Source organism: Hordeum vulgare, chromosome 3H, assembly GCF_904849725.1.
Source record: "Hordeum vulgare subsp. vulgare chromosome 3H, MorexV3_pseudomolecules_assembly, whole genome shotgun sequence".
Lineage (NCBI taxonomy): Eukaryota > Viridiplantae > Streptophyta > Magnoliopsida > Poales > Poaceae > Hordeum > Hordeum vulgare.
Window position 1 is genome coordinate 552,823,747 of NC_058520.1, and position 25,734 is coordinate 552,849,480.

The following is a 25,734-nucleotide window of genomic DNA, read 5'->3' on the forward strand; positions in this document are numbered from 1 at the left end:
TCTCTCGCCTTTGATTTCGGCCATATCAGCCGTCGGGATCACGTCGCCGGGCCTCCAGACGCCCGAGATTGACCTCCGCCACTCCCTTGTGTCCCGACTGGCCGAAAAGTTGCAGATCAGCGGCTTGTTTGTCGCGGCCACCGGATTTGGAATTTCCGGCCACCGGCGGCTGCGCCAAGCCATGGATTGATTGAGGAGCATCTATCACAGCCGTGACAAAAACGCGAACGCCGCATGCAGTTACTGGTTCGGCCTCTAGTCGTCGTCGTCGGTTTGCGGGCAAGGACTCTTCCCGCCGTCGCCTGGGCTTGGTGCTCGCGCAGCGGCTCGCCGGCTTGTCGATGCAGCTTATAGAGTGCGACGACTGCACAGAGACAGTGTTGCAGCTCCCATCTAACACGCGGCAACATCTCGGATGGGTATCCTTTAAATGCAATAACGACAGGGCATGTTCTTTCTGTTCGGCTTTGTCAACTTATTTGGTTAAATTTCGGTGGCTTATTGAGGTGTTCATGTGTGTAAGAAGGTGGATGCTAATTTTGTTATTGGGAAGAAGAATACATCGATTTATTGATAGAAAGAAACTTAATAGATGTTCATGCGCTCCTGAATATAATTGAGCCTAATGATGCGGCTGCATGTGCAATTAGAAAAGAAATTAGAGGGGAACGACATCTAATTCTTTAGAATCAAAGTTGAAGAATAAAAAATGTAAGATCAAGAATCCGCAGATCAACAACTAATACATGAAGAAGATGTTGTTCCAACTAGTGGAAGCAGTTATGAAAGTTAGATATCTTATATAAAATACATAATTGTGATTCTTTTTTCTTTGGTCTTACTATTTTAGCAAAGATTTGATTAATTATTATGTATCCAATACCTTTAAAAAAAAGAAACAATAAATATGTTTTCATGCTCGAAATTGAAAGACAAATAACTGATTTGCGAGCCGGCGTGGATGACGGCCAAGCAAACCCCGTAAAACAAACCCTTTTAAAAGGATATCCTTTCATACGAATTCGTTTTACGGGGTCTGTTCGAACATCGCCCACGCCGATGCGTAAAAATACTTTTCCACGAATTATAAAGGATTTTGGTGGATCGATGATATATGGGGTTTTGTTAGATATGCTGTGACAGGGTTCAGACTTATTAGAGAGCACACAGCGACGCGTACAGCCCCCGAGCCGTGGACACGGAGAATCGGGATCTGGGTGCCGCCGAGCCCGCCCAACTCCCCCACGTCACGAAGAACGCACGACACGAGCGCGCGGGCGGGGGTCTCGTCTCCCCAATCTCCATGCCGCGCGTATACCCCCCCAGAAACAAAGAAAGGAAGAAAAACCCACGAAACAAATGGAAAATCGGGTGCCGCTCTCCTCCGAATTCCCAACCCCCCCAATAAGTTACTCCGCAGCTTAGTTCGCACTCCCACGCAGATCAAATCTCACAGCCAGCACAGGAGTAGCTAGCATAGCACTCCAGCAGTATAATCGGATCGGATCACCGCTGCTGCCCCCAACCACCCCTACCCTGAATCGCGCTGCGCTGCACTTCACTCCCCAGCGCCCGCTCGCTCCCCGCACGCTCCGCCCCGCCCCGCCTCGCCGCCGGCCAGCTAGGACAGCGGGAGGGGCGGGGGGTTGGCGGCGGCGGCGGCCCGACGCCGCGGCGCGAGATGAAGGCCAAGAGCCTCCCCTTCATCGCCTTCGAGCACAAGCGGTTCGTCACTTCTGCTGCTCCTGCTGCCGCGAGCCCGCCACGCGCGCATCTCGGCTTCGTGCTGGGTTCTAAGTACTTGGGATGCTTCTCCCGGAGTTTTGGGTGCTCCGGCCGCCGCGCCCGGCTTCCGCACGCGTGCTGTTTACTCGGCCTTTTTTCTGTTCTTTTTCGGGGCAGTTATTTGTCTATTTTCACGCCCGGGGATCTCGATCCGTTGCGCGACATTGGGCCCGAAATTTGGGCAATGCTGCCCCTAGATCTCCGCGTTGCCGACGCGATGGGATAATCCCTCTAGATATAATGTTTGAATTGTCTTCTTTTTATGCTTTGCCTGTCGAAGGATCTGGGTTCTGTATGGACACAGTGCGCCGCACCACCGCAGTCGGAGCTACGCCTCCACTTTTTCTGCATTTGGTGTAAGTCTACTTGGTGCGAAAATGTCCGACTGTTGCTTGCTGGGTATGATTTGTTAGACCAAATTGCAGCGGGCATCACAAGTTTTAGCAAAACCAGGTCGCTGATATGATCGCATGAACGTGGATTGCATTGCACCCAGGCTTTTTGATAGAAGTGATTTGACGTAGTATTGCTGAAGCACCTGATGGTGCGCTTTTAGTGGCATTCCCCCCCTTTCTGTTTCTGATGCCTAGGGGTTTGGAACAGGGACGCCTATGGTTTCGCTGTGCGGCCACAACACTTGCAACGGTACAGAGAGTATGCCAACATCTACCAGGTAGAGACGCCACCCTAGTGATGCCTCCATTTTTACACCGTGTTTCTTTGATCTTACTGAGTTGCATGTGTGGTGGTACTCCATTTGCAGGAGGAGGAAGAGGAGAGGTCTGATAGATGGAAGAACTTTCTGGATAGGCAGGCAGAGGACGATGAATCATCTGAAGAAGATGCTAAGATTGCGCCGTCCATCGAGGATGAAGGAGCGGGCGATGCTGGCAGGCCCGGCATTCCCGATGAGAAGACAGCCAAACAGCAGAGACCACATAAGATCCAAATATGGTCTGAAATCAGGCCTTCGTTGGGCCACATTGGGGAGATGATGAGCTTACGTGTCAAGAAGAAGAAGAAGCAATCTTCCACTGACGAGGAGAAGACTGAAGATATCAAGCCCTCAGAGGACTCTGATGATGAGTTCTATGATGTAGAGAAGGTTGATCCCACCGAAGGGCCTGTTGCTGACAGCACCAATGCGGATTCAGGAACGAATAGAGTTGCAAGTCAAGAAGGGTATTTTCCTTGGAAAGAAGAATTGGAGTGCTTAGTTCGTGGTGGGTTGCCAATGGCTCTGAGAGGAGAGGTAAGATTTACATTTCTGTTAAAATGATAATTTTGGTTCAATGAAGCTAATGGTCCATTTGCTTTGCGAGGACAGCTATGGCAAGCTTTTGTTGGTATTGGAGCTCGCCGAGTGAAAGGGTACTACGAGAGTCTCCTTGGGATAGATGATGGAGGCGGAAACAGCAAAGATTCCGATTCTCCAATTAAGGAATGTGGTGATGGAAAACCAAAAGCATCTCAAGATCTTTCTTCAGATAAGTGGAAAGGGCAAATAGAGAAGGTAGATAGGCGATACAAACTTTCATTGCTGGGTTTCAATATCCTCTTCTGTTCATAAAATTTTGTGTTTCTAAGAGTGTGGTGCTAAGACGTCTTCTTTTACATTGCCCCTTTTAGGATTTGCCTAGAACATTTCCAGGCCATCCGGCTCTAGACGAGGATGGCAGAAATGCTTTAAGGCGCTTGCTCACAGCTTATGCTAGACATAATCCATCAGTTGGTTACTGCCAGGTACATCTTTCTCTTATGATTCATATTGATTTTTCCTGGCACTGCATCTCATTACTTTCTTGGAAGGTCTTGCACATAGACCACTCTGTTGCATCTTTAAAATGTATTTCAGTTTTGAAAACACAAAGGCCCAGTACTCAAATATTCCCCTTGAAGCTTCCTGTAAGTGAAATTAACCCTAGTACTATTCCGTAACAGCTGGCCCAGCCTAAGGAGGTAGATGATAGGGTCAATTAGATATATGTGATTGCTAACTTCCTTATTAAAAAAAGCCACTGCAGAGAAATAAGAATTTACGAAAAATACCACTGCCAACACTTGGATGATCAACTAAATGCCACCGTGACACTGGTGTATAACGAATTGTCGAATTACAACGACATTTGTTGTAAATTGGTTGTAAATGGAGCACATAAGCTTCGGTGCAATAAATCCATGTCCCAAACATTATCTCAAGGTTATAGTAACTGTAAAACCAAATCTGGACACAGAAAAAAACCTTGGTATTTCATGATTATGATTCTATTGTGCACAGTAATATTGTTTTCGAACATTCACACTTGCATGTTCCAGGACTCTCTTAGCTAAGATTAATCGTATGAGTAATGCAGGCAATGAACTTCTTTGCTGGTCTATTACTTCTATTGATGTCTGAGGAGAACGCATTCTGGTAGGTTTTGCGGCACAACATCAAGTACCTGTATTCGTTCAACTTACTTCAGTTGATTACATAGTGGAACAGTTGAACTGAATAATGTGATAAATGTGTTATGGTCCACAGGGCATTGGCAGGCATCATGGATGACTATTTTGAGGGTTACTTCTCTGAAGAAATGATCGAGTCTCAGGTATTACTTTTTTTTCCCTTCATTTTAATGTCTTTTATGCATACTGATTGTTGGATACTTAGAACTCCAAGCTGTTCTCTTTGTTATTAAAAGATCTGCATCTTGGTTCTAGGTGGATCAGCTTGTTTTAGAGGAGTTGGTCAGAGAGAAATTCCCCAAGTTAGGTTTGTTATATATTTCCCTTTATATATAAAATCACATGACTTCGTCAGGCATGTTAACTTCCCAAGTTTGACAATTGAGGAGTTGCAATTTTCTTGTGTGCAGTAAATCACTTGGATTACCTTGGTGTACAAGTTGCATGGGTTGCTGGACCATGGTTCCTATCTATATACATGAACATGCTTCCCTGGGAAACTGGTTAGTCTACTGTTAAATATTCAAAATAAAATAGTATTATCGTTTGTGAAATACATTGTATTAACTTCTGCCTTAGCTAATTTAATGTGTTTCCTTGATGATGGGACCAAAGCTATCTTTAGCATCAAGTTGCCGTTGATATTGTTAGATCTGCAAAGTGACCTCCATGGGCTTTAAATACATTAAGTTGTTAGTTCACTAAAATACCACGTAATGTCTCATTCAAACGCTGCCCCATGGTTCACTTACCATACATCAGACAGTGTTTTTCCCTTAATCACATAATTTAGGGTGGCTTGTAATTTAAATTTTATATTATCTTTCTATGGGAAACTATATGTTATTACCTTTTGACAATAAAGGGGATGATTAGCAATATGATGGGAGGTGATGCTAAAGCAAGTGCAAGTGAAGTGAGTGGCAAAAACAAGCATCATTTTCAGTTGTCATAATATTAAATATGTTAGACTAGATAAGCTTTTGTTATCAAAGCTACAAGCACGGCATACCAATAATGGGAAAAACATATTTGTGCCCTTTTTGGATTTTGCGTCAAATGTTGGTTGTAGAATCAAATGTACAGCAAAATATCTCTTGTCTTTTTCTTTCTAAACTGGTTTGACAAGGACTTGATGTAAGAGACTAACACTTCTAATCTCTTATTAGTTTATGCCATAATATACTTACCATTTTAGTGCTATTTGAACATTTCAGTTCTTCGTGTGTGGGATGTGCTTCTGTTTGATGGAAATCGTGTGATGCTCTTCCGGACAGCCCTTGCACTTATGGAGTTGTATGGTACTGGGGTCATTCCACCTTATTTTCATCCAGAAACAACAAAGCCATATAACTTTATATGAAGTCTGAATACATTATAGTTCATCTCGGGTGACTTAACACTACTGCTGGTTGCAGGTCCTGCACTTGTGACAACGAAAGATGCTGGGGATGCCGTAACTCTCTTACAGTCTTTAGCTGGTTCCACTTTTGACAGCAGCCAGCTTGTTTTAACTGCTTGCATGGGATATCAAGCTGTAGATGAAGCAAGGCTACAAGATCTGAGAAATAAACACCGGCCATCTGTTTTGTCTTCAATGGAAAATAGAGCAAAAGGTCTTCTTGCATGGAGGAGCAGCAATGGTCTTGCATCAAAGCTATACAATTTCAAGCGTGACACTGAACCATTGGTGTCAATATCAGCAGAACAGTTAAATGACTCAACAGATGGGGATGCTAACCAAGAAACCAGTTCTGGAGATATTGATGATATGTATCATGGCTTGACTGTCAACACTGAGATTGATTCCATGCCTGATCCCAAAGATCAGGTATCATTCTCGATATACTCATCAACTTTTTCCTTTGTCTCCAAATTGCAAAACTACCCAATTGAAAAACTATTGAACTATTGATCATAAATAGGAATTAATCATGTACAAATATCTTAGTTAGCATGTTTTCCAGTCAATTTACACAAACTCACAAAATGACTACACCGTCATTCTTAAGGAGTTCTGTTTCAGGAAGGTGTTCGCATCATCTTCTTTACTGTATTAAAGCAGCTATCTATTTTTGTGCAAACATAATTTGAAGGAGTGAATGATCAGCCACATAAATCATGGAATGTTATTCCTATGTATCTTCAACCTCTTGTTAAAGCAAATTATTTTCTGGAGTAGATCTCTGAATCTCTGAAATCATCTGGTCCAGTAATTTACATATTCACCAAAGAGTAGCTTCTGTCCGATCTCTTAGTCTATTTACTTCAATATCTCTCATTACGATGATTTATACAAATGTTAAAACCCGAACGTTCCATCCCTGCAAATGACTAGCTCCCCCCCCCCCCCACACCCCACCGCCCCCCCACCCCCTTTCTGATGTACAACACCTGGATTTCCGAAAGCATTGTGCTTAAGGTCCAATAATTTACATGTACTTTTCACTACGGCGATCTATACAAAGAGCATAGACAGAATCTTCCATCCCTGGGAACCATAGAGCTCCTGGTCCAAAATATTATGTAGGTGTTATAATTTGTATGGCTATCTGTTTTAACAAGTACTGCAACCTTGATACTTTCTACCATTAAAAACTCATGCTTAAGTAAGTCTTGCGTGATCACCAAACCCGATTGCTTACGACATTTAAGTTTGGTCCTATTATTTCAGGTTATCTGGCTGAAGGTTGAGCTGTGTCGATTGCTAGAGGAGAGAAGATCGGCTGTTCTGAGGTCTGTTTGTTTGAAATATCCATGATCGTCACCAGTTTGAGCCATTAATTTGCATATCCACACACTTGTGAACGGAGATGTATTAACCTTTGTAACATTTGAAATCAAATGGAACCTGCTGTCAGTAGATAGCTGCTTCGGTCCTATTGACCACTGACTGGATGGAACATATTATTCTGCAGCTAGTTAACTATGGTTTATTTCATGACGAACCCAACCAGAGCTAACAGTTATCATGGACAAAAATTCACTAAATCTGGACAATCTCTTTAGGAAGAAACGCCAACTATTAGTTTGTTCAAAATCGATCAAAGTATCGACCAAAATTTAGTCCACTTACAGAAGTAACTCTGTACCTTCTAGTAATTGTTTCAGCCGTGCGTGGTGTTCTCATGTTCCCATTGTTTAGCTGCTGACCAATATTAATACTGCAAAAGCTATATGTAAGCAAACTATTATCTGGTGGAGAAAAATTTCCTACTATCGGAGGTATTGTCAGTGTACTGTTGAGCAAAAGATGTTTCTTTATAGAAAATGTTCCTTCTCGTCGTTCGGAATACATTTAGTCAGCGGAATTGTTTCTTCTGGGTTTCTCGAAGAGTCAAAGTATCCTTCTGATTATTTCTTTTCATCCGTATCCAGGGCTGATGAATTAGAGACAGCACTAATGGAGATGGTTAAGCAAGATAATCGACGTGAATTAAGTGCAAAGGTATGTTAGGAAGTATTAGTATTAGTCTCGGAGTCCGTATCAGTCTATGTTTACTTTCCTTGCACCTCAAGTCTTGTGTAATATATATATGCCCCTTGGGTCTTCAATAGAGATAAGTTGCTTTCCTAACATGGTATTAGAGCTTAGGTTATACTCCCTCCGTCTCAAAATAAGTGACTCAAAAGTGACTCTACTTTGTACTAAAATTAGTACAAAACTAAGTCATTTTTGAGTCACTTATTTTAGGACGGAGGGAGTATTTTTTAGCACGCGCAACTCGTGCTTCCCGATCCAATCTTGTGCAATCGGTTCTTTGCCCGGTTGTCGCTGCTTTTTCTCTACCGTGCATTCACGTGCTGTTATCTGCTCGTCTCCTGCTGCCAGTCAACGCCTAGATCGGGCTGTCCCAACCTGCACGGATGGGCCTCATCCCAGATCGGGCCGCCCCGCCGCTGAAGGAACAAACGGTGTTGCCCTCCGGATCGCCCCTCTGCTTCGTCCCGATCCCGAACGGATCGAGACCAGCGTGGTGCTCTGTTCTAGCTGCTGCTACGTGGTGCCCTGTGCTAGCTGCTACCTGCTGGTGTTCCTAGCTGTTGCTACGTGGTGTTGTTACCTGCTACATGCTGCTATTCTCTTGAGCTGATCTGGTCTGTTCCGCTGCCTGTCTCTTGTCCTGAGCCGAGGTGCTGCTGTCTCACTATTGACTTTGGGCCTCGTTTGCTTTGGGCATAGTTAAAAAAAACCTATGTCTTCATCATCGGGCTATGTCGTCATCCCCCGTTGCTCGGTGATATTTGATGGTACTAACCACACCGAGTTTGTTGGCTTCTTTCGCATTCATATGTGTGGCATTCGGCTCTGGGGTGTTCTGTCTGGTGAGGTCTCCTATCCGCTACGTCCAGTTCCTCCTGTGGCTCCTACTCCGCCTACGTCATGGTCTCTTGCTGCGGATGCTCCTCAAATCGCTAAGGATGCAGCTAAACTTGCTGATGAGTCTGCAACTTAGGCTTATGAGCAAGATGTTTTGATCAAAGAGGAGTCTCTTCACTTTTACCGTGATGCTCTCTCTGCTTACACTTAGTGGTCTGATGATGATGCTTGTGCTGCGGCTGTTCTCACTTCCAGTGTTTTGCCTCTGTTTGCCTCTGAGTTTATGGGCCTTGCTACTGCCTTTGCCATGTGGACATGTTTTTGCCGGCGCTATCAGCCTTCTGGTGATGCCAGCGCTCTTCAGCAAGGTGACTCCACTGTTGACGGTTTCTATGCCCAGAGTTCTGCCATTTGGCGTCAGCTTGACTCTCTTCGCACTGCTGGTTGTCGTACTTGCAAGTGTTGTCAGGCTATGCGGGCTGACATGGAGTTTCGTCGCGTCTATGAGTTCTTGTCTCGACTTCGTCTGGAATTTGAGCCACGACGTGCTCAGTTGTTTGCTCGTGGCCGTATTACTCTTATGGAGGCGCTTTCTGAGATTCGAGCTGAGGAGACTCGCCTTCGTGGTGCTGGTTGACTTGAGGTTCCCTCTGTTCTCGCTGCTCGTGCTCCTGCTACGTCATTTGCTGCACCGACTTTTTGCTCTAGCCCGGTACTCCTCTCCACTTCTTCTAGTGGTGGTAAGGATCGCTCTCGTACTCATTGTGGCTACTGCAACACGGATGGTCACCCTGAGCTTGATTGCTACTTGAAGAAATGACATCTACGCCAGGCATGCTCAGAGACTTCAGGGACTCGCACTTCTACCCCGACTCCTTCAGCAGTGTCTCTAACTGAGGAGGATATTGTGCGACTTAAGCATCTGCTTGCAGCTTCAGTTTCTTATTCAACAGGTTCTGCCGGTCTTGTTGTTGACTCATCTAGCTCAGAGAGACCACCCTCTTCACAGCCAGGAGCTTGGTTTTGGCCTTCGCCGCCATGATATTATTTTTTCTCTTCCACTGCCATCATCTCTAGTCTAGTGTGTGTTTTCTAGTTTTCTTTATATTTTTCACTGCGTCCACCAAATCCGTTGATATTTTGTGTTTCTCATGCCATGCGAGTCCACCATACCATTGTCTGTTAGCCTTTCTCCGGTCCTGATCCTTTCTATACAACTTTTGTGGCTTATTTTCCCTTGTTGTTTTCTATAGGATTTTCTGGAATCTGGACTTCTTTTGCATTGTCGATCTACGTCTATCGTGCCTTAACCGTCGAGCTTCTTTCATCGACGGTTGTCGTGGATTATGATTTTCTGCGCAATGCTTTATTATCTTGATGTGCCATCTTCTTTTGACAACCCATCTTCTCTTGATACTTATGTTGTATCCTCAAGTGATGCGGTGTCTTTCTGTGATGTGCCATCTTTCGTTATTCCCCTTCGGCTTGACTCGACAGGTTTTTGAAGACTCTTCATGCTACGACGTCACTCTCAAGACGCGGGTTTGGATTATCATTTTTTTTCTAGTGTTACACTTCTTCAAATGTAATGCTATTGTATATGCTTTGCTTTTGAGGGGGTGTGTTAGGAAGTATTAGTATTCGTCTAGGAGTCCGTATTAATCTATGTTTACTTTCCTTGCACCTCAAGTCTTGTGTAATATATATATGCCCCTTGGGTCTTCAATAGAGCTAAGTTGCTTTCCTAACAAGGTAAACATTTGGACAGTTTTGGTGACTATCTTTCTTATACTGTCATCCACCATTACCATCATTCAGCTATGTGTTGTTCATCTTGCATACCGGGCCTAAATTTTAATAGTACCTTCTATTTGATAACCAGTCTATATACTATAAAATGCTATATAAATTATCACAAGCTAATACTGTAAGTTGGAAATATCTGGTTTGAAGACTTGAAACGTGATAGCTCTTAATATTTCTAGTTTCACTTCTCAGGTAGAGCAGTTAGAACAAGAATTATCTGAGCTAAGGCAATCTCTATCAGACAAGGAGGAACAGGAACAAGCAATGCTTCAGGTACAGTTGCTATTTATGCGTTCTTCTCAATTAACCTTGTTCTTACTAAAGTATATCTAGTTAACCATGAATTCACTTCACTGTAGGTCCTGATGCGTGTAGAGCAAGAACAGAAGGTTACAGAGGATGCCCGCATCTTCGCTGAGCAAGATGCAGCTGCTCAGAAATATGCTTCACATGTCCTTCAGGTTAGTTCAGTTTATATCTCACCGAAACTACAACCGAACGAAAGATTAGCAGCTAATTCAGTGTGAGCAATTAAGTCTTGGCCCTCTAAATTTGTCGATCAAATTGGGAGCCCGCTATATCGAATAGAAGTGATCTTTGTACACATTATTATTATTTTGTTCATTTGAAAATCACGTTCACATATAAAATAACCATTGCCTGATGATGCTTATCTGGTGGAGGACAGAATTATGTTTGTAATTATCTGTGTAGTAAATGTTTCCCGCTGGTCTGCTGGATATTGTTCGTAAAACAGGCATTGCAAGGCACTTATCTTTTACTTAGTTATTAATATTAGTGCCGATTCTTGACTATTTTGAATGCACCTATGTTTTCTATGTTAGTGTCCTTTTGTTTGAAATCTGGAAAACACCAAAAATGTGAAACTCCAATTTCATACTGTTAGAATTGATCATGATTGTTTGCCATCACTGGTCACCTGTCTGGGATTTGCATGCAACAAACCAAATATGTGTCTGCTTGCTCAATTATGCTATATGTGTTATACATTCAAATCTCCATGCAGGAAAAGTATGATGAAGCTATGGCTTCACTCACGCAAATGGAGAGCAGAGCAGTCATGGCAGAAACAATGTTGGAGGCAACACTTCAATACCAATCTAGCCAGCAGAAAGCACAACTGCCATCGCCATCTCCTTCTCCAAGGTATCTTGTTTGATGGTATTAGACCACATAACTACACACAGTGGCAAGGAAACATTAATGAGTTACTAATCTTGTTACTACGGTATATCTAGTGACCCATGAATTTTGCCTCGAGACTGGTAGTGTCCTATTGCATAATTCAGAAGCAAAGAGCGAAAAATTATAGCCATTTGTTTTTCTAGTACTCCAGTGCTAATCTATCATGCCTTGCCCCTTCTCCTCTAGGACACCAACGCGAGATGCATCTCCCGGCCAAGTGAACCAAGATTCATCACAGGAGTTTCAGCCTAGAAAAATAAGTTTGCTTGCCCCATTTTCGCTCAGTTGGCGTGACAAGAACAAGGTACACTCTTCTGGCAAGTGAATTGTAGGTTCGAGATGTAATCCTTTTTTCTTCGTAGTAATACTAGGATATTAGCTTCTTCTCCCAAATTCCAAAATAGGGATAACACGATATTGATCTTTTTATGCATGTTCGTGTTGGGAAATTTTGCTATGTACACGCAGCTGGTAGGTTGAGTGTAGTTCAACAATGCTATAACCTATAAGCAGCTTCTCTCACAACCTACATCTGAGGGGTCAATGGGAAGCTCTAGTACTGACCCCACATGTTTTGCATATAAGCCCTTTTTTTTGCATAAATACCCACCAAATCCATTTTGAAGGAATCGACCCTGCAGGGTTTTTGTTTTTGCTCTTAGCTTCCATCTTACTGCAAAAGCAGGAAAATATTTTGCTAGCTTGTTACCTGAGAGAACATTCTGATTCATTCAAGATCTTATCAGTGCTAAAAATATATAATAAATGCTCTTCTGCTAGTTGTCATTACAAGTGGGGATTCATCTCTTCCATTTAGGTTTAGGGGGACGCTGACGGGGAAGACATGCTAATCTTAGTTCCATGGCCTACAAGAGTACATGAAAAATGTGTTTATTGGGTGCTTAAACGATTTATATTCTTAACAGGGCTGATAAATGCGATTGAAGGGACACGTGGCGTTTTGCCTTCTTTGTTTTTTACTTATATTCAAAGCGCACAATCACTAGCAATTTACAAGGTTTCTTGTTCTTTGGTTTTATAACGCCCTTATGCTTTCCCTCACTTTTGGTACTTTCGACTAACTATATGCGATCAATATGAAAGTTCTCCCTTTTCTTACATTATGTTACTGGTGCCATGAATTCTTTACAGGGCAAACAAGATGAGTCAACAAACAGCAAGCTTAATAACAACACTGAGCAAAGTGTTGAGACACCGAAGACAGACCATGGAAATCAGGAGGCCACGCCAAAAGAGGGTGAACAGCGAGTGGAGACACCCAACAAGGATGAACCCAGATTGGACACGACCAAGATGGACGGCGATCTGCCAACTGTCAAAACGACCACGGATAAAATGAACGGGCAGGGAGAGCATTTAGAAGAAATAAAACTGGATTGATCCGTTGGCCGATCACATCTGGTGGTAGATAGTGCCTTCTGATTTTGATAGGAAGCTGAAGTCACGACATTCGGCTCCAATTTTTAAATCGTGTATTGTTGTAGTCCCCTCCCTCTCCCGTCCCCGTCCCCGTGTCCAGCTTGTGTCACTTCGTTTAGGTTCATAGATTCAACCTTTCCAATCATATACCTTGCCAAAAGATAATAAGTTATGTTTTACTTGTTCATTGTAAGATGGCTGTAAGAGTGTAAGTTATGGATATATACAAGAAAGACGTACGACATGAATGAGAAATGCAATTTTTGTAGAACATGGTCTCTGTAACTTATCTGAAGGAATTGTTTTCTTGGAACATGGGCCACAATGCGTCTTGTACGAAGAAAAACGTTAAAACGGCGAAAAAACATGGGCCACAATCAGTATCCGAAGGAATATGTGATGCATGTAAACTATGATGTCGTGAGAGTAAGAGCATCTCCCCGCGGCACCCGGCGTAAGCGCTGAAGAGTTCCACCCGACAGTTTTTTCGGTTCGGGGAGCTCATGTTCCAGTCGTATCTCCGAGTTTTGGTCCCAGACGCACATAAAATTTAAAGTTTTCTTTTCTGCTATCAAAAAAGACACATGTTCAACGATCATGATGCCACACGTCGACGATCATCATGCCAATAGTTCGGCGATCAAAAAGGCGGGAGTCGTGTACATAGAACTCAAATGACATACTCCTCATCTCCTGCATGGGCGGGAGAGGTCAGCGTAGGCGTCGGGGTCGCAGTGCTCGGCGTTGGCGTGGCCATCGTCGGTGTTGGTGATGTGGTCGCACTCGGCCTCGACATGGTCGTCGCCGGTCCCGGTATGAGGTTCAAGATGAGGTTCCGCTCCGCCAAGTACCACGCCTCCACCTGCGGGTCCATCGTCGTCGTGTCACCTCCTCCCATCAGGAATGCCATGTCGGTGTTGCGCTTCTTCACGTCCACGCTGGTCCTGAGAAGGTCGAGCTTGGCGTCCTGCTTCGTCATCAACGTCGACCACCTTGCCTCAGACTTCTCATTCCTTATGCCAGAGTGACTCTTGGCGTCGGCGATGCATTGTTCGATCATCGCCTGCAGCCGTTCGAAAGCGAGCGTCGAGTCCCTCGCCTTCTTCGCCTTTTTGTTGCCATGAGGATACCCTTCTGCCGCCCCCGAGACAGGAGCGTCCATGTTGTACATGCCGTCCTTGGCCTTGGCGAGAGCGAGACGGACCTCCACCCATTTCTCGCACGACTCGATCCTGGTGAACACGTGAAGGAACTTGAAGTCGGCGTCGGTGCCGCTGGCCCGACGGAACATCTCGAAAATTCAAACCATTTGCACAAACGAAGAACAGGTGTCGGTGAAAAAAGGCGAAGATCACGGACCGGCGAGCCATGGACATACCCGCCGTTCGATGTTGGCGCCGCTCTCGAGGCGAGCCATGACCTCTTCCTGAATCACATGCCACTTGTAGCATGCTAGTTGGATGCTCGCCCGATGGTTGGACATGGCCTTGTCGCCGCGCTCCCTGTGTATGCCGACGAACTCGGGGTCGACCAACTTGCGTTCGTCGAGCGCCGTCTTGATCCTTCTCCAATATGTATCGGTGTTCTGGTTCGCGCCGGTGATCGGGTCTATGCTGATAGTCTTCTATGCTTCGGCGAGGTACTCGTCTTCCTTCGCCGTCCACTTGACGCAGGGCTCATCCGGCTCCCCGTTGGCCGCCCGTTTCTTCTTCTTTCTCCCTTTGCTCCTCGCCGGCTCCGGCTTTGCTGGTTCTTCGTCCTCCACCTCCTCCTCGATATCGTCGGGTTCAGCGTCGTCCATCTCGTCACCGACGTCCAGCATTTCCTCTTGCGTGCCGAACCCGGGGCACGAAGCGGAGGCTCAGGGTTGTTGATGATCTCCTCCATCTTGGCGTAGGTGTGCTGAACTGTGGCACCGAACCCAACGCGAAAGGCACGGGGCCACGGCGCAAACCCATCGCAGATGAACCCGAGTACGTCGACGAGTAGCCGTACTGGGTCTTTTGGCCGGCGATGAACGCGGAAGGTGTGCGCGGGAAGGTGGTGTTGGGGTTGAAGCCGCCGAGAGCGGTGCCGTCGACACATTCCGACGAGGGCGCGTAGCCCCACACCGACAATGGGAAGTTGGTAGGCGACGCGACGCTCTACTGGCTACCTCACGCGCCTTGTGGTAACGGGCCCGCCTATGAAGGTGAAAAGATCGGCCGCTCGTTCACCATGGCCGAGCGAGACGATGCCTCCTTCCCCGTCGCCGCATCCCTGGCTTTCTTCATGATGGGCCCGTTCCACCGATCGATGGTCACCGCCGCCCGACGGACAATACCGCCCTTCCACCACGCGTTCGTCAAGCCCGCGAGCCTTGGTATCGGCGCCCTCGGCTTCCTTGCCTTTGGTGTTGCGGGTTTTGTGGCTTAGCAAGGGGCGATGTACTTATTCGGTGGCATGGCGGGGGGAGAAGATGGAGAGAATGGCGGGGAACGACGATGGGGGGAGGTACGTGGATGATGGGGAGGGAAAGGGAGGGAAAAGGCAGAAACGGTGAGAAAGTTGACCAGTGTCGCCGATAGTGCGGCCCTACATGACTTTTCGCTTCAGCCGACGCCCCCTGGCGCTGGGTTCGACCTTGGTACGCCGACGACAATTTCGGCCTAAACCAACGAAAACGAGGTCTTGGGGCGTGATTGGGCGATTTGTTTAGCGTCGGCAAGAAAAAAAGGGCATGGGGGGCCGTGTTGGGGCGCGACTGGAGATGCTCTAAGACCCGATACAGTGGTTCTATTCGGGTAATTCTGCACATTTGCCTCTTCCTATGCAAATCTAACTCCCACTTATGCATTGCTATTAAAAACTAAAGTTTTAACACTCTCGCGCTTGACATGTGCAGTTATTAATGTGGCAGCTACATTGTGGCTGGCCAGGGTTGGCCCGCTGCCCCTATGGTGAAAAGAGTTTCCTTTAATAGTTTCTTTTGTTTACTTATTTTGATTGATAATCTTATACCTTAGTTATTTTTTAATCTTGCAGGGTGGAGTTTTTCACTGGACTGCCGTTGTCAAAGCCGTCCGAGTCGGCATCGAGCACCAGCCACTCGAACTTCATGGATGTATCATTGTGCGGGGGTGGCGACACGGGCCGGTGTAGCTGGATGCACCAAGCAACAAAAGTGTGGGGTGTATGATGACACCACTTCATCTAGTGGTGGAGATAGGTGACGACGAGAGGAGTTAGCGCCATCTCGTGGGTGTGGCGGTGCACCATTTTGATCGGTGACGATGGGATTATGCATTGGAGTGTTGGTCGGTGAGAGAAAAAGCTGACACAACGGGGAGAGTGAGAAAGGGGGTTTGCGGGGCACAAGGTGGGGTCAACATGGGAGCCAAGACATCGTGCCAATGGACATGATGTTCATGGACACCCCTTTTCTCCCTCACAATTGGGTCTAATTGAGGATGGGTTGTTCTCGGACTATCCACGGACAAATGGAATCTATGTTAGAATCGAGGCTTGTCGTAAATATGTTTGTGAACATTACGATGAACAAGTGAGGGAGGCTTGACCTTCCCCATGGAGATGCCCTTAGATCAACTCTAGCAGAGTGGTGGCCTTTATATTTATATCGAGGGTGATTCATATGTATTATGGAGACAATCGAGGTGATGTGCAAACTTAGAGTCTTCGATCACTACAAGAAATATGTCAATTTGCAACCCTCCATATTGGTCCCTAAAAGGTCGTTGTGTTTCATTTTTGACCTTTTTGTGACCAAAAGCAGTTGGTCAAAAGTTGGTCGTCTTTAGTGAAACTTAGCGACCTTGTTTGTGAAATAGTCGTAGAAGTTTACGACTAAAATAAAATATCGTAGATTCTATGATCAATTGTTTTGATCACTAGGAGTCTGCACATGCCACGTCACATCCAACATGGCAAGCTGACGTGACAAAATTATGACCACATGAATTGGTCATAGATTGGAATGGGCCCGGTCCATTTGGGTGCTTTACATGAGCCCAGTCCAACAATTCGGTCTTTCTAGTATTATTTTTCCTCCAATGGGCTGTGTAGGAGGGGTTGGCTGAGAAGAGAGGGAATGTTGTGGTCCGTGACACAAGTTTATAAAACCGAAAAATGTCCAACGAATAAACCGATGACGGTGCCACTACGGTCGACCGTTCGGGTATCAAACGGACTCCGATTGCGACAAAATTTGACACATGGTCTAGCTACACTATAATAATACCTCACTCTAACTTTCAACCCAAGCCGAGAAAGTTTTCTACACACTTTTAAAAACAATATTATAATGATGCTGCGGGCGCGTACGTGTGTGGTTGGTCTCGAAACGGTCAATGAAAAAACATGAAGAACCGACAACTAATAAGAGATGCAAGTTTTGAAAAATGACGACAACGGAGTGCTGATGCAATGTGGATGATGCACATGATGCAATGATGAATGCGACAAACAAAATAATCACACAACGACAACGGAATGAATGGGGAATCTTCTCGAGTGTCGGTTCCGGGTTGTTACAACATAAACTGGGGTTTAAGTTTGTGTCACTCTCGCAACCCATCATCTAATTACTACTCTACAATGCATTCCCTTAGGCCCAAAGATGGTGAAGTGTTATATAGTCGACGTTCACATAACACAACTAAGGGGGTCACAACATTCATATCATCGAAATATCGAACGAATATGAACTTCACATGACTACTTGCAACACGACTTCTCCCGTGGCCCCAAGAACAAAAGTAACTACTCACAAGTGATAAACATGCTCATGATCAGAGAGGTATTAAATAGCATATTGGATCTGAACATATGATCTTCCACCAAATAAACCATAAAGCATCAACTACAAGATGTAATCAACACTACTAGTCACACCCCAGGTACCAATCTGAGGTTCCAGTACAAGATTGAGCACAAGAGATGAACTAGGGTTTTGAGATGAGATGGTGTTGTTGAAGATGTTGATGAAGATTGGCCTCGCCAAGATGAGAGGGTGATACGTCTCCAACGTATCTATAATTTTTGATGGTTTCATGCTATTATCTTGTCAAACTTTGGATGTTTTGTATGACTTTTATATATTTTTTGGGACTAACTTATTAATTCAGTGCCAAGTGCCAGTTCCTGTTTTTCCATGTTTTTGACCCCCTTTCAGAGGAGGATTTTGAACGGAGTCCAAACGGAATGAAACTGCCAAAAAGATTTTTTCCGGAACATAAAAAGTTCGGGAAGCCAGAGAATCAGGGCAGGGGCCACCAGGGACCCCACAAGCCCTCATGGTGCGGCCAAGGGGCGCCCCCTTGGCTTGTGGGCTCCCTGAGGCTCCTTTTCCCTAGGTTTTGCGCCTATATATTCCCTAAAATTCCAAAAAAAATCAGGAGATCATCGAAAGTACTTCTCTGCTGCCGCAAGCTTCTGTCTCCGCAAGATCCCATCTGGAGCACGTTCCGGCACCCTGCCGGAGGGGGATTCGGACACGGAGGGCTTCTTCATCAACACCATGACCTCTCCGATGATGCGTGAGTAGTTCACCATAGACCTACGGGTCCATAGCTAGTAACTAGATGGCTTCTTCTCTCTCTTGGATCTTCAATACAAAGTTCTCCATGATCTTCATGGAGATCTATCCGATGTAATCTTCTTTTGCGGTGTGTTTGTCGAGATCCGATGAATTGTGGATTTATGATCAGATTATCTATGAATCTTATTTGAGTTTCTTCTGATCTCTCTTATGCATGATTTCATATCCTTGTAGTTCTCTTCGAGTTGTGGGTTTTGTCTGGCCAACTAGATCTATGATTCTTGCAATGGGAGAAGCGCTTGGTTTTGGGTTCATACCGTGCGGTGACCTCACCCAGTGACAGAAGGGGTAGCAAGGCACGCATCGTGTTGTTGCCATCAAGGGTAAAAAGATGGGGTTTTCATCATTGGTTTGAGATTATCCCTCTACATCATGTCATCTTTCTTAAGGCGTTACTCTGTTCGTCATGAACTCAATACACTATATGCATGATGGATAGCGATCGATGTGTGGAGTAATAGTAGTAGATGCAGAAAGTATCGGTCTACTTGTCTCGGACGTGATGCCTATATGTATGATCATTGCCTTATATATCGTCATGACTTTGCGCGGTTCTATCAATTGCTCGACAGTAATTTGTTCACCCACCATGATATTTGCTATTTTGAGATAAGCCTCTAGTGAACACTATGGCCCCCGGGTCTACTCCACACCATATTTTCAGCCTTACACTTTTTACTTCGTTGCACTTTCCGCCTTCAGATCTCACTTTGCAATCAATCTTGAAGGGATTGACAACCCCTTTATAGCGTTGGGTGCAAGCTCTTTTGTGTTTGCGCAGGTACTATGGACTTGACGAGATTCTCCTACTGGATTGATACCTTGGTTCTCAAACTGAGGGAAATACTTACTGCTCCTGTGCCGCATAACCCTTTCCTCTTCAAGGAAAAAACCGACGCAAGCAAGAGAAGTAGCAAGAAGAATTCTTGGTGTTGCCGGGGAAGGACTTTTGTTGCCGTAGCAGGGGGTTGTTGGTGATGACGATGGGTTCGATTCCCCCCCCCTGGGAGGGAAGTTCCTCCGACGGAATCGCTGCAGTGGAGGGCAAAAGTGCTCCTGCCCAGGTTCCGCCTCGAGACGCCGGTGCTTTGTCCCGCAATTCCTCTCCTGATTTTTTTCAGGTCAAAAGAGAATTTATACCAGAAGATGGTCGCTAGAGGTGGGTGTGTAACGACTAAGATGCAACCCTTTCCTTATTTGTGGACGAGGCCTCAAAAGGGAAAGGGGCGCATCTAAACGTTTCGCAAGCGAGATAATCATAACATTACATAACTGAAAGAGTGACAAGTAGGGCATACACTTGCCATCTGATAAGAATATAACATATAGCTTATAGACACACATTATTCAGAGCATAGTTTAGTCTAGCTACGGACAACATGGAAATAGGTAAAACTATGAAATCTCGCATGCTGGCCCCACGATCACGACCACGGCCTCTAGTCCTCCGGATAAGTCACGTACAGTCTGCCAGAGTCCTCATCGAATTCCCACTTCAGCTGGTTGTCATCAGGATCTCCTGCATCAGGCGTACCTGTACGTGTGGGTGTTTGTAGTAAACCGTGAGCCACGAGGACTCATCAATCGAATGACCTTGGTATCGAATCTAGCCGAGTTAATGGGTGAGGAAGGTTAATTGTATGGGTTTGCTACAACCTAAGCATATTTGGTGGCTACCTTACGATGATCAGAGTAAACATATGGTGGTCTACGCAAGTCGGTCGAACACTAGATTGATCACTAAGTGATCCTGAACACCTACTTACGTCAGACATAACCCCACCATGTTCTCTATCAGAGAACGATCTCCGAAAGAGACAATCACGGTTACGCACACATTTGGCAGTTTTTATTAGAATTACTTTAAGATGTCTAGAACCAGATGTTAATAAAATATCCATATTTGCCACATAACCGCGGGCATGGCTTTCCGAAAGATTAAACCCTGCAGGGGTGCTCCAACTAGTCCATTACAAATTACCACAGGCCGCATAGTAATCCTCTATCACAAAACTCGTGATCTCGTCTGATTCCTAAGAGGAAAACCTCAACTTTGAGGAGGCCCAAAGTTTCACCGGAATCCCAATGCGCAAGATATATCGCTAAGGTAAGACAAATCCGGCAAGACCGCCCGGCGTATCGACGACCCCGATAAGAGTCGCGTATCTCAGTCTCAGGACACGACGGATGGGAAAGCCTACAGGATACCAGACCTCAAGTTTCCTTGCGGTGGCCCCGCAGTCTGCTCAATTTGGACCAACACTCATGAGGAGCACTGGCCCGGGTTGTTAATTAATTCCTCTGGGTAGCTATTCCCTGTGCATTTAATTATTAAGTGATTAGCATATTAAAACCAAAGTTGGGTCCTGCCAGACAAACCTTAACACTATACGATTTCTCAAGCGGGTCCCCATAACAACCACGAACGTGTTAGGAGCGCTCAGTTGTGGAATCAAACACCGGTAGCCGAAACTAAGGCGGCAACAACGGAACAAATCACCCGGCAAAAGGCTAGGCCTTCCGTTATTTACCAAGTATATAGGTGCATTAATTAAATAGCAGTTAACATAATGATATCAAAATGCCCATGTTATCACATGGACCAGCTGTCACCTACAACTAGCAAAGCTATTCATTAGAGGTCGAGCAAGCCTACTTAGCAAACAGTATTTGCTAGGACAGGGAAGTATTTGAGGTTTCATGGCAAAGGCAGATGGCATATATATCAAGTGGTAGGCAGCGAGCATGTAACGAAGAAAACGTGATTCTAAGCATAACAAAGCTAGAAACTGTGTCAAGGTCACGGTCATCTTGCCTGTGATTTCTTCAGCCTGGAACTGCTCTTGTTCTTCCTGCACGTACTCTCCAGAATCCACGTACTCGCTCTCCGTTCCCGATGCTACCCAAGACAAGATAACAACAAATAAACACCGGCAAAACATAATGCAACAGCCAATATGATGCATGTGTGAAGAAGGAAGCATGCATCACTATTCTAGTCACTTCCATATGCATTAGTTGAGTTAATTAAATTCTGGACAAAACCTCATATTAATTTATATTGACATGCATGAACACGGCATAATCGTGTGCATCACGAGAAAACGAAGCAAAAACATATAAAGAACGTAGTGAACGGAGTCTCGGATCAATCGGAAACTACGAAACAAGTTACAAAGGCCTACGGGTTCAAAACAGCCACAAACAGAACTAAATGGGCACTCACTGGTGTAACCAGGTTGCCAAGTGATCAAGCATCAAAATGCAAGTGGAGTGGTGCTTGAGAACACACCACACCATCAACCAAAGCTTACACAAGCTCAAAAACCATCTAAGCACACAATCTGTTTTTAACAGCAACATAGCACTTGGACTACAAGATCTACGACAACTACAACCCTCTAAATAATTCAATCAAGATATGAAACTGAAGCCATCCAAAAGCATTACAACCCTTTACAAAAAGCTAAGTCAAAGGATCACACATGAGCAGATCTACAACCTCTAACTTGGACAAAATATCACAGTTTGGGACTTAGTGAAAATTACAGATTTTCACCAGCTGCTTATGCTCTGAAGCATTTTGGCAGCCTCCAAAATGATATCTACAGAAGGTGTATAAGCATGAAATTTTGCAGGGAGCTAGACAAACATAACAGCTAACAAACATAAGTTTGTTGATTGGCCTAATTCCCAACACGGGAGCAAATACACACAAGACAACACGGGAAGAAAATAACTCACAAGACAACAGGGGAAGAAAATGTTGGAATTATGCCCTAGAGGCAATAATAAATATATAGTTATTATTATAATTCCTGTATCAAGATAATAGTTTATTATCCATGCTATAATTGTATTGAATGAAGACTCATTTACATGTGTGGATACATAGACAAAACACCATCCCTAGCATGCCTCTAGTTGGCTAGCTAGTTGATCGATGATAGTCAGTGTCTTCTGATTATGAACAAGGTGTTGTTGCTTGATAACTGGATCACGTCATTGGGAGAATCACGTGATGGACTAGACCCAAACTAATAGACGTAGCATGTTGATCGTGTCATTTTGTTGCTACTGTTTTCTGCGTGTCAAGTATTTATTCCTATGACCATGAGATCATATAACTCACTGACACCGGAGGAATGCTTTGTGTGTATCAAACGTCGCAACGTAACTGGGTGACTATAAAGATGCTCTACAGGTATCTCCGAAGGTGTTAGTTGAGTTAGTATGGATCAAGACTGGGATTTGTCACTCCGTGCGACGGAGAGGTATCTCGGGGCCCACTCGGTAATACAACATCACACACAAGCCTTGCAAGCAATGTAACTTAGTGTAAGTTGCGGGATCTTGTATTACGGAACGAGTAAAGAGACTTGCCGGTAAACGAGATTGAAATAGGTATGCGGATACTGATGATCGAATCTCGAGCAAGTAACATACCGAAGGACAAAGGGAATGACATACGGGATTATACGAATCCTTGGCACTGAGGTTCAAACGATAAGATCTTCGTAGAATATGTAGGATCCAATATGGGCATCCAGGTCCCGCTATTGGATATTGACCGAGGAGTCTCTCGGGTCATGTCTACATAGTTCTCGAACCCGCAGGGTCTGCACACTTAAGGTTCGACGTTGTTTTATGCGTATTTGAGTTATATGGTTGGTTACCGAATGTTGTTCGGAGTCCCAGATGAGATCACGGACGTCACGAGGTTTTCCGGAATGGTCCGGAAACGAAGATTGATATATAGGATGACCTCATTTGATTACTGGAAGGTTTTCGGAGTTACCGGGAATGTACCGGGAATGACGAATGGGTTCCGGGAGTTCACCGGGGGGGGGGGGGGCAACCCACCCCGGGGAAGCCCATAGGCCTTGGGGGAGACACACCAGCCCTTAGTGGACTGGTGGGACAGCCCACAAGTGGTCTATGCGCCAAGAGAAGAAAAATCAAGAGGAAAAAAAAAGGAGGAGGTGGGAAGGGAGGAGGACTCCCTCCCACCAAACCTAGTCCAACTCGGTTTCGGGGGGGGGGGAGTCCTCCCCCTTGGCTCGGCCGACCCCCTTGAGGGTCCTTGGACCCCAAGGCAAGGCCCCCTCCCTCCCACCTATATATACGGAGGTTTTAGGGCTGATTTGAGATGACTTTTCCACGGCAGCCCGACCACATACCTCCACGGTTTTTCCTCTAGATCGCGTTTCTGCGGAGCTCGGGCGGAGCCCTGCTGAGACAAGGTCATCACCAACCTCCGGAGCGCCGTCACGCTGCGGGAGAACTCTTCTACCCCTCCGTCTCTCTTGCTGGATCAAGAAGGCCGAGATCATCGTCGAGCTGTACGTGTGCTGAACCGGGAGGTGCCGTCCGTTCGGTACTAGATTGTGGGACTGATCGCGGGATTGTTCGCGGGGCGGATCGAGGGACGTGAGGACGTTCCACTACATCAACCGCGTTCTCTAACGCTTGTGCTGTACGGTCTACAAGGGTATGTAGATCACTCATCCCCTCTCGTAGATGGACATCACCATGATAGGTCTTCGTGCGTGTAGGAAATTTTTTGTTTCCCATGCGACGTTCCCCATCAGTGGTATCAGAGCTAGGTTCATGCGTAGATGTCTTCTCGAGTAGAACACAAAAGTTTTTGTGGGCGGTGATGTGCGTTTTGCTGCCCTCCTTAGTCTTTTCTTGATTCCACGGTATTGTTGGATTGAAGCGGCTTGGACCGACATTACTCGTACGCTTACGAGAGACTGGTTTCATCGCTACGAGTAACCCCGTTGCTCAAAGTTGACTGGCAAGTGTCGGTTTCTCCAACTTTAGTTGAATCGTATTTGACCGAGGAGGTCCTTGGATGAGGTTAAATAGCAACTCATATATCTCCGTTGTGGTGTTTGCGTAAGTAAGATGCGATCCTACTAGATACCCTTGGTCACCACGTAAAACATGCAACAACAAAATTAGAGGACGTCTAACTTGTTTTTGCAGGGTATGATTGTGATGTGATATGGCCAACGATGTGATGTGATATATTGGATGTATGAGATGATCATGTTGTAATAGAAATATCGACTTGCACGTCGATGGTACGGCAACCGGCAGGAGCCATAGGGTTGTCTTTATACTAACGTTTGTGCTTGCAGATGCGTTTACTATTTTGCTAGGATGTAGCTTTAGTAGTAATAGCATAAGTAGCACGACAACCCCGATGGCAACACGTTGATGGATGATCATGGTGTGGCGCCGGTGACAAGAAGATCGTGTCGGTGCTTTGGTGATGGAGATCAAGAAGCACGTGAAGATGGCCATATCATGTCACTTATGAATTGCATGTGATGTTAATCCTTTTATGCACCTTATTTTGCTTAGAACGACGGTAGCATTATGAGGTGATCTCTCACTAAAATTTCAAGACGAAATTGTGTTCTCCCCGACTGTGCACCGTTGCTACAGTTCGTCGTTTCGGGACACCACGTGATGATCGGGTGTGATAGACTCAACGTTCACATACAACGGGTGCAAAACAGTTGCGCACGCGGAACACTCGGGTTAAGCTTGACGAGCCTAGCATGTGCAGACATGGCCTCGGAACACATGAGACCGAAAGGTCGATCATGAATCATATAGTTGATATGATTAGCATAGGGATGCTTACCACTGAAACTATACTCAACTCACGTGATGATCGGACTTGGGATAGTGTAAGTGGATCATGAACCACTCAAATGACTAGAGAGATGTACTTTTTGAGTGGGAGTTTAGCATATAATCTGATTAAGATGAACTGTAATTATCTTGAACATAGTCTAAGTCCACTTTGAATATATTTGTGTTGTAGATCATGGCTCACGCGACAGTCATCCTGAATTGTAATACGTTCCTAGAGAAAGCTAAGTTGAAAGATGATGGAAGCAACTTTGTAGACTGGGCTCGTAATCTTAAGCTAATCTTACAAGCTGGGAAGAAGGATTATGTCCTTAATGTTGCGCTAGGAGATGAACCACCCGCTACGGCTGATCAAGATGTTAAGAACGCTTGGTTAGCACGTAAGGAGGACTCCTCAATAGTTCAATGTGCAGTCTTGTATGGCTTAGAACCGGGACTTCAACGTGGCTTTGAGCGTCATGGA

General features: G+C 45.2%; 1 protein-coding gene across 1 annotated transcript; it reads left to right on the plus strand.

Moving 5' to 3' along the window:
- Positions 1 to 1,304: 1,304 nt before the first annotated feature.
- LOC123444965 (TBC1 domain family member 8B) lies at positions 1,305 to 13,274 on the plus strand. Its single transcript, XM_045121864.1, has 18 exons — positions 1,305 to 1,725; positions 2,389 to 2,458; positions 2,549 to 3,037; positions 3,113 to 3,298; positions 3,415 to 3,528; positions 4,140 to 4,198; positions 4,310 to 4,376; positions 4,489 to 4,540; positions 4,644 to 4,736; positions 5,451 to 5,534; positions 5,652 to 6,064; positions 6,908 to 6,969; positions 7,612 to 7,681; positions 10,553 to 10,633; positions 10,720 to 10,821; positions 11,388 to 11,527; positions 11,753 to 11,870; positions 12,719 to 13,274. Exons 1-18 carry the CDS (start codon positions 1,682 to 1,684, stop codon positions 12,965 to 12,967), a joined length of 2,493 nt encoding a protein of 830 aa, XP_044977799.1. The 5' UTR covers positions 1,305 to 1,681; the 3' UTR covers positions 12,968 to 13,274.
- The last annotated feature ends 12,460 nt before the right edge of the window (positions 13,275 to 25,734 follow it).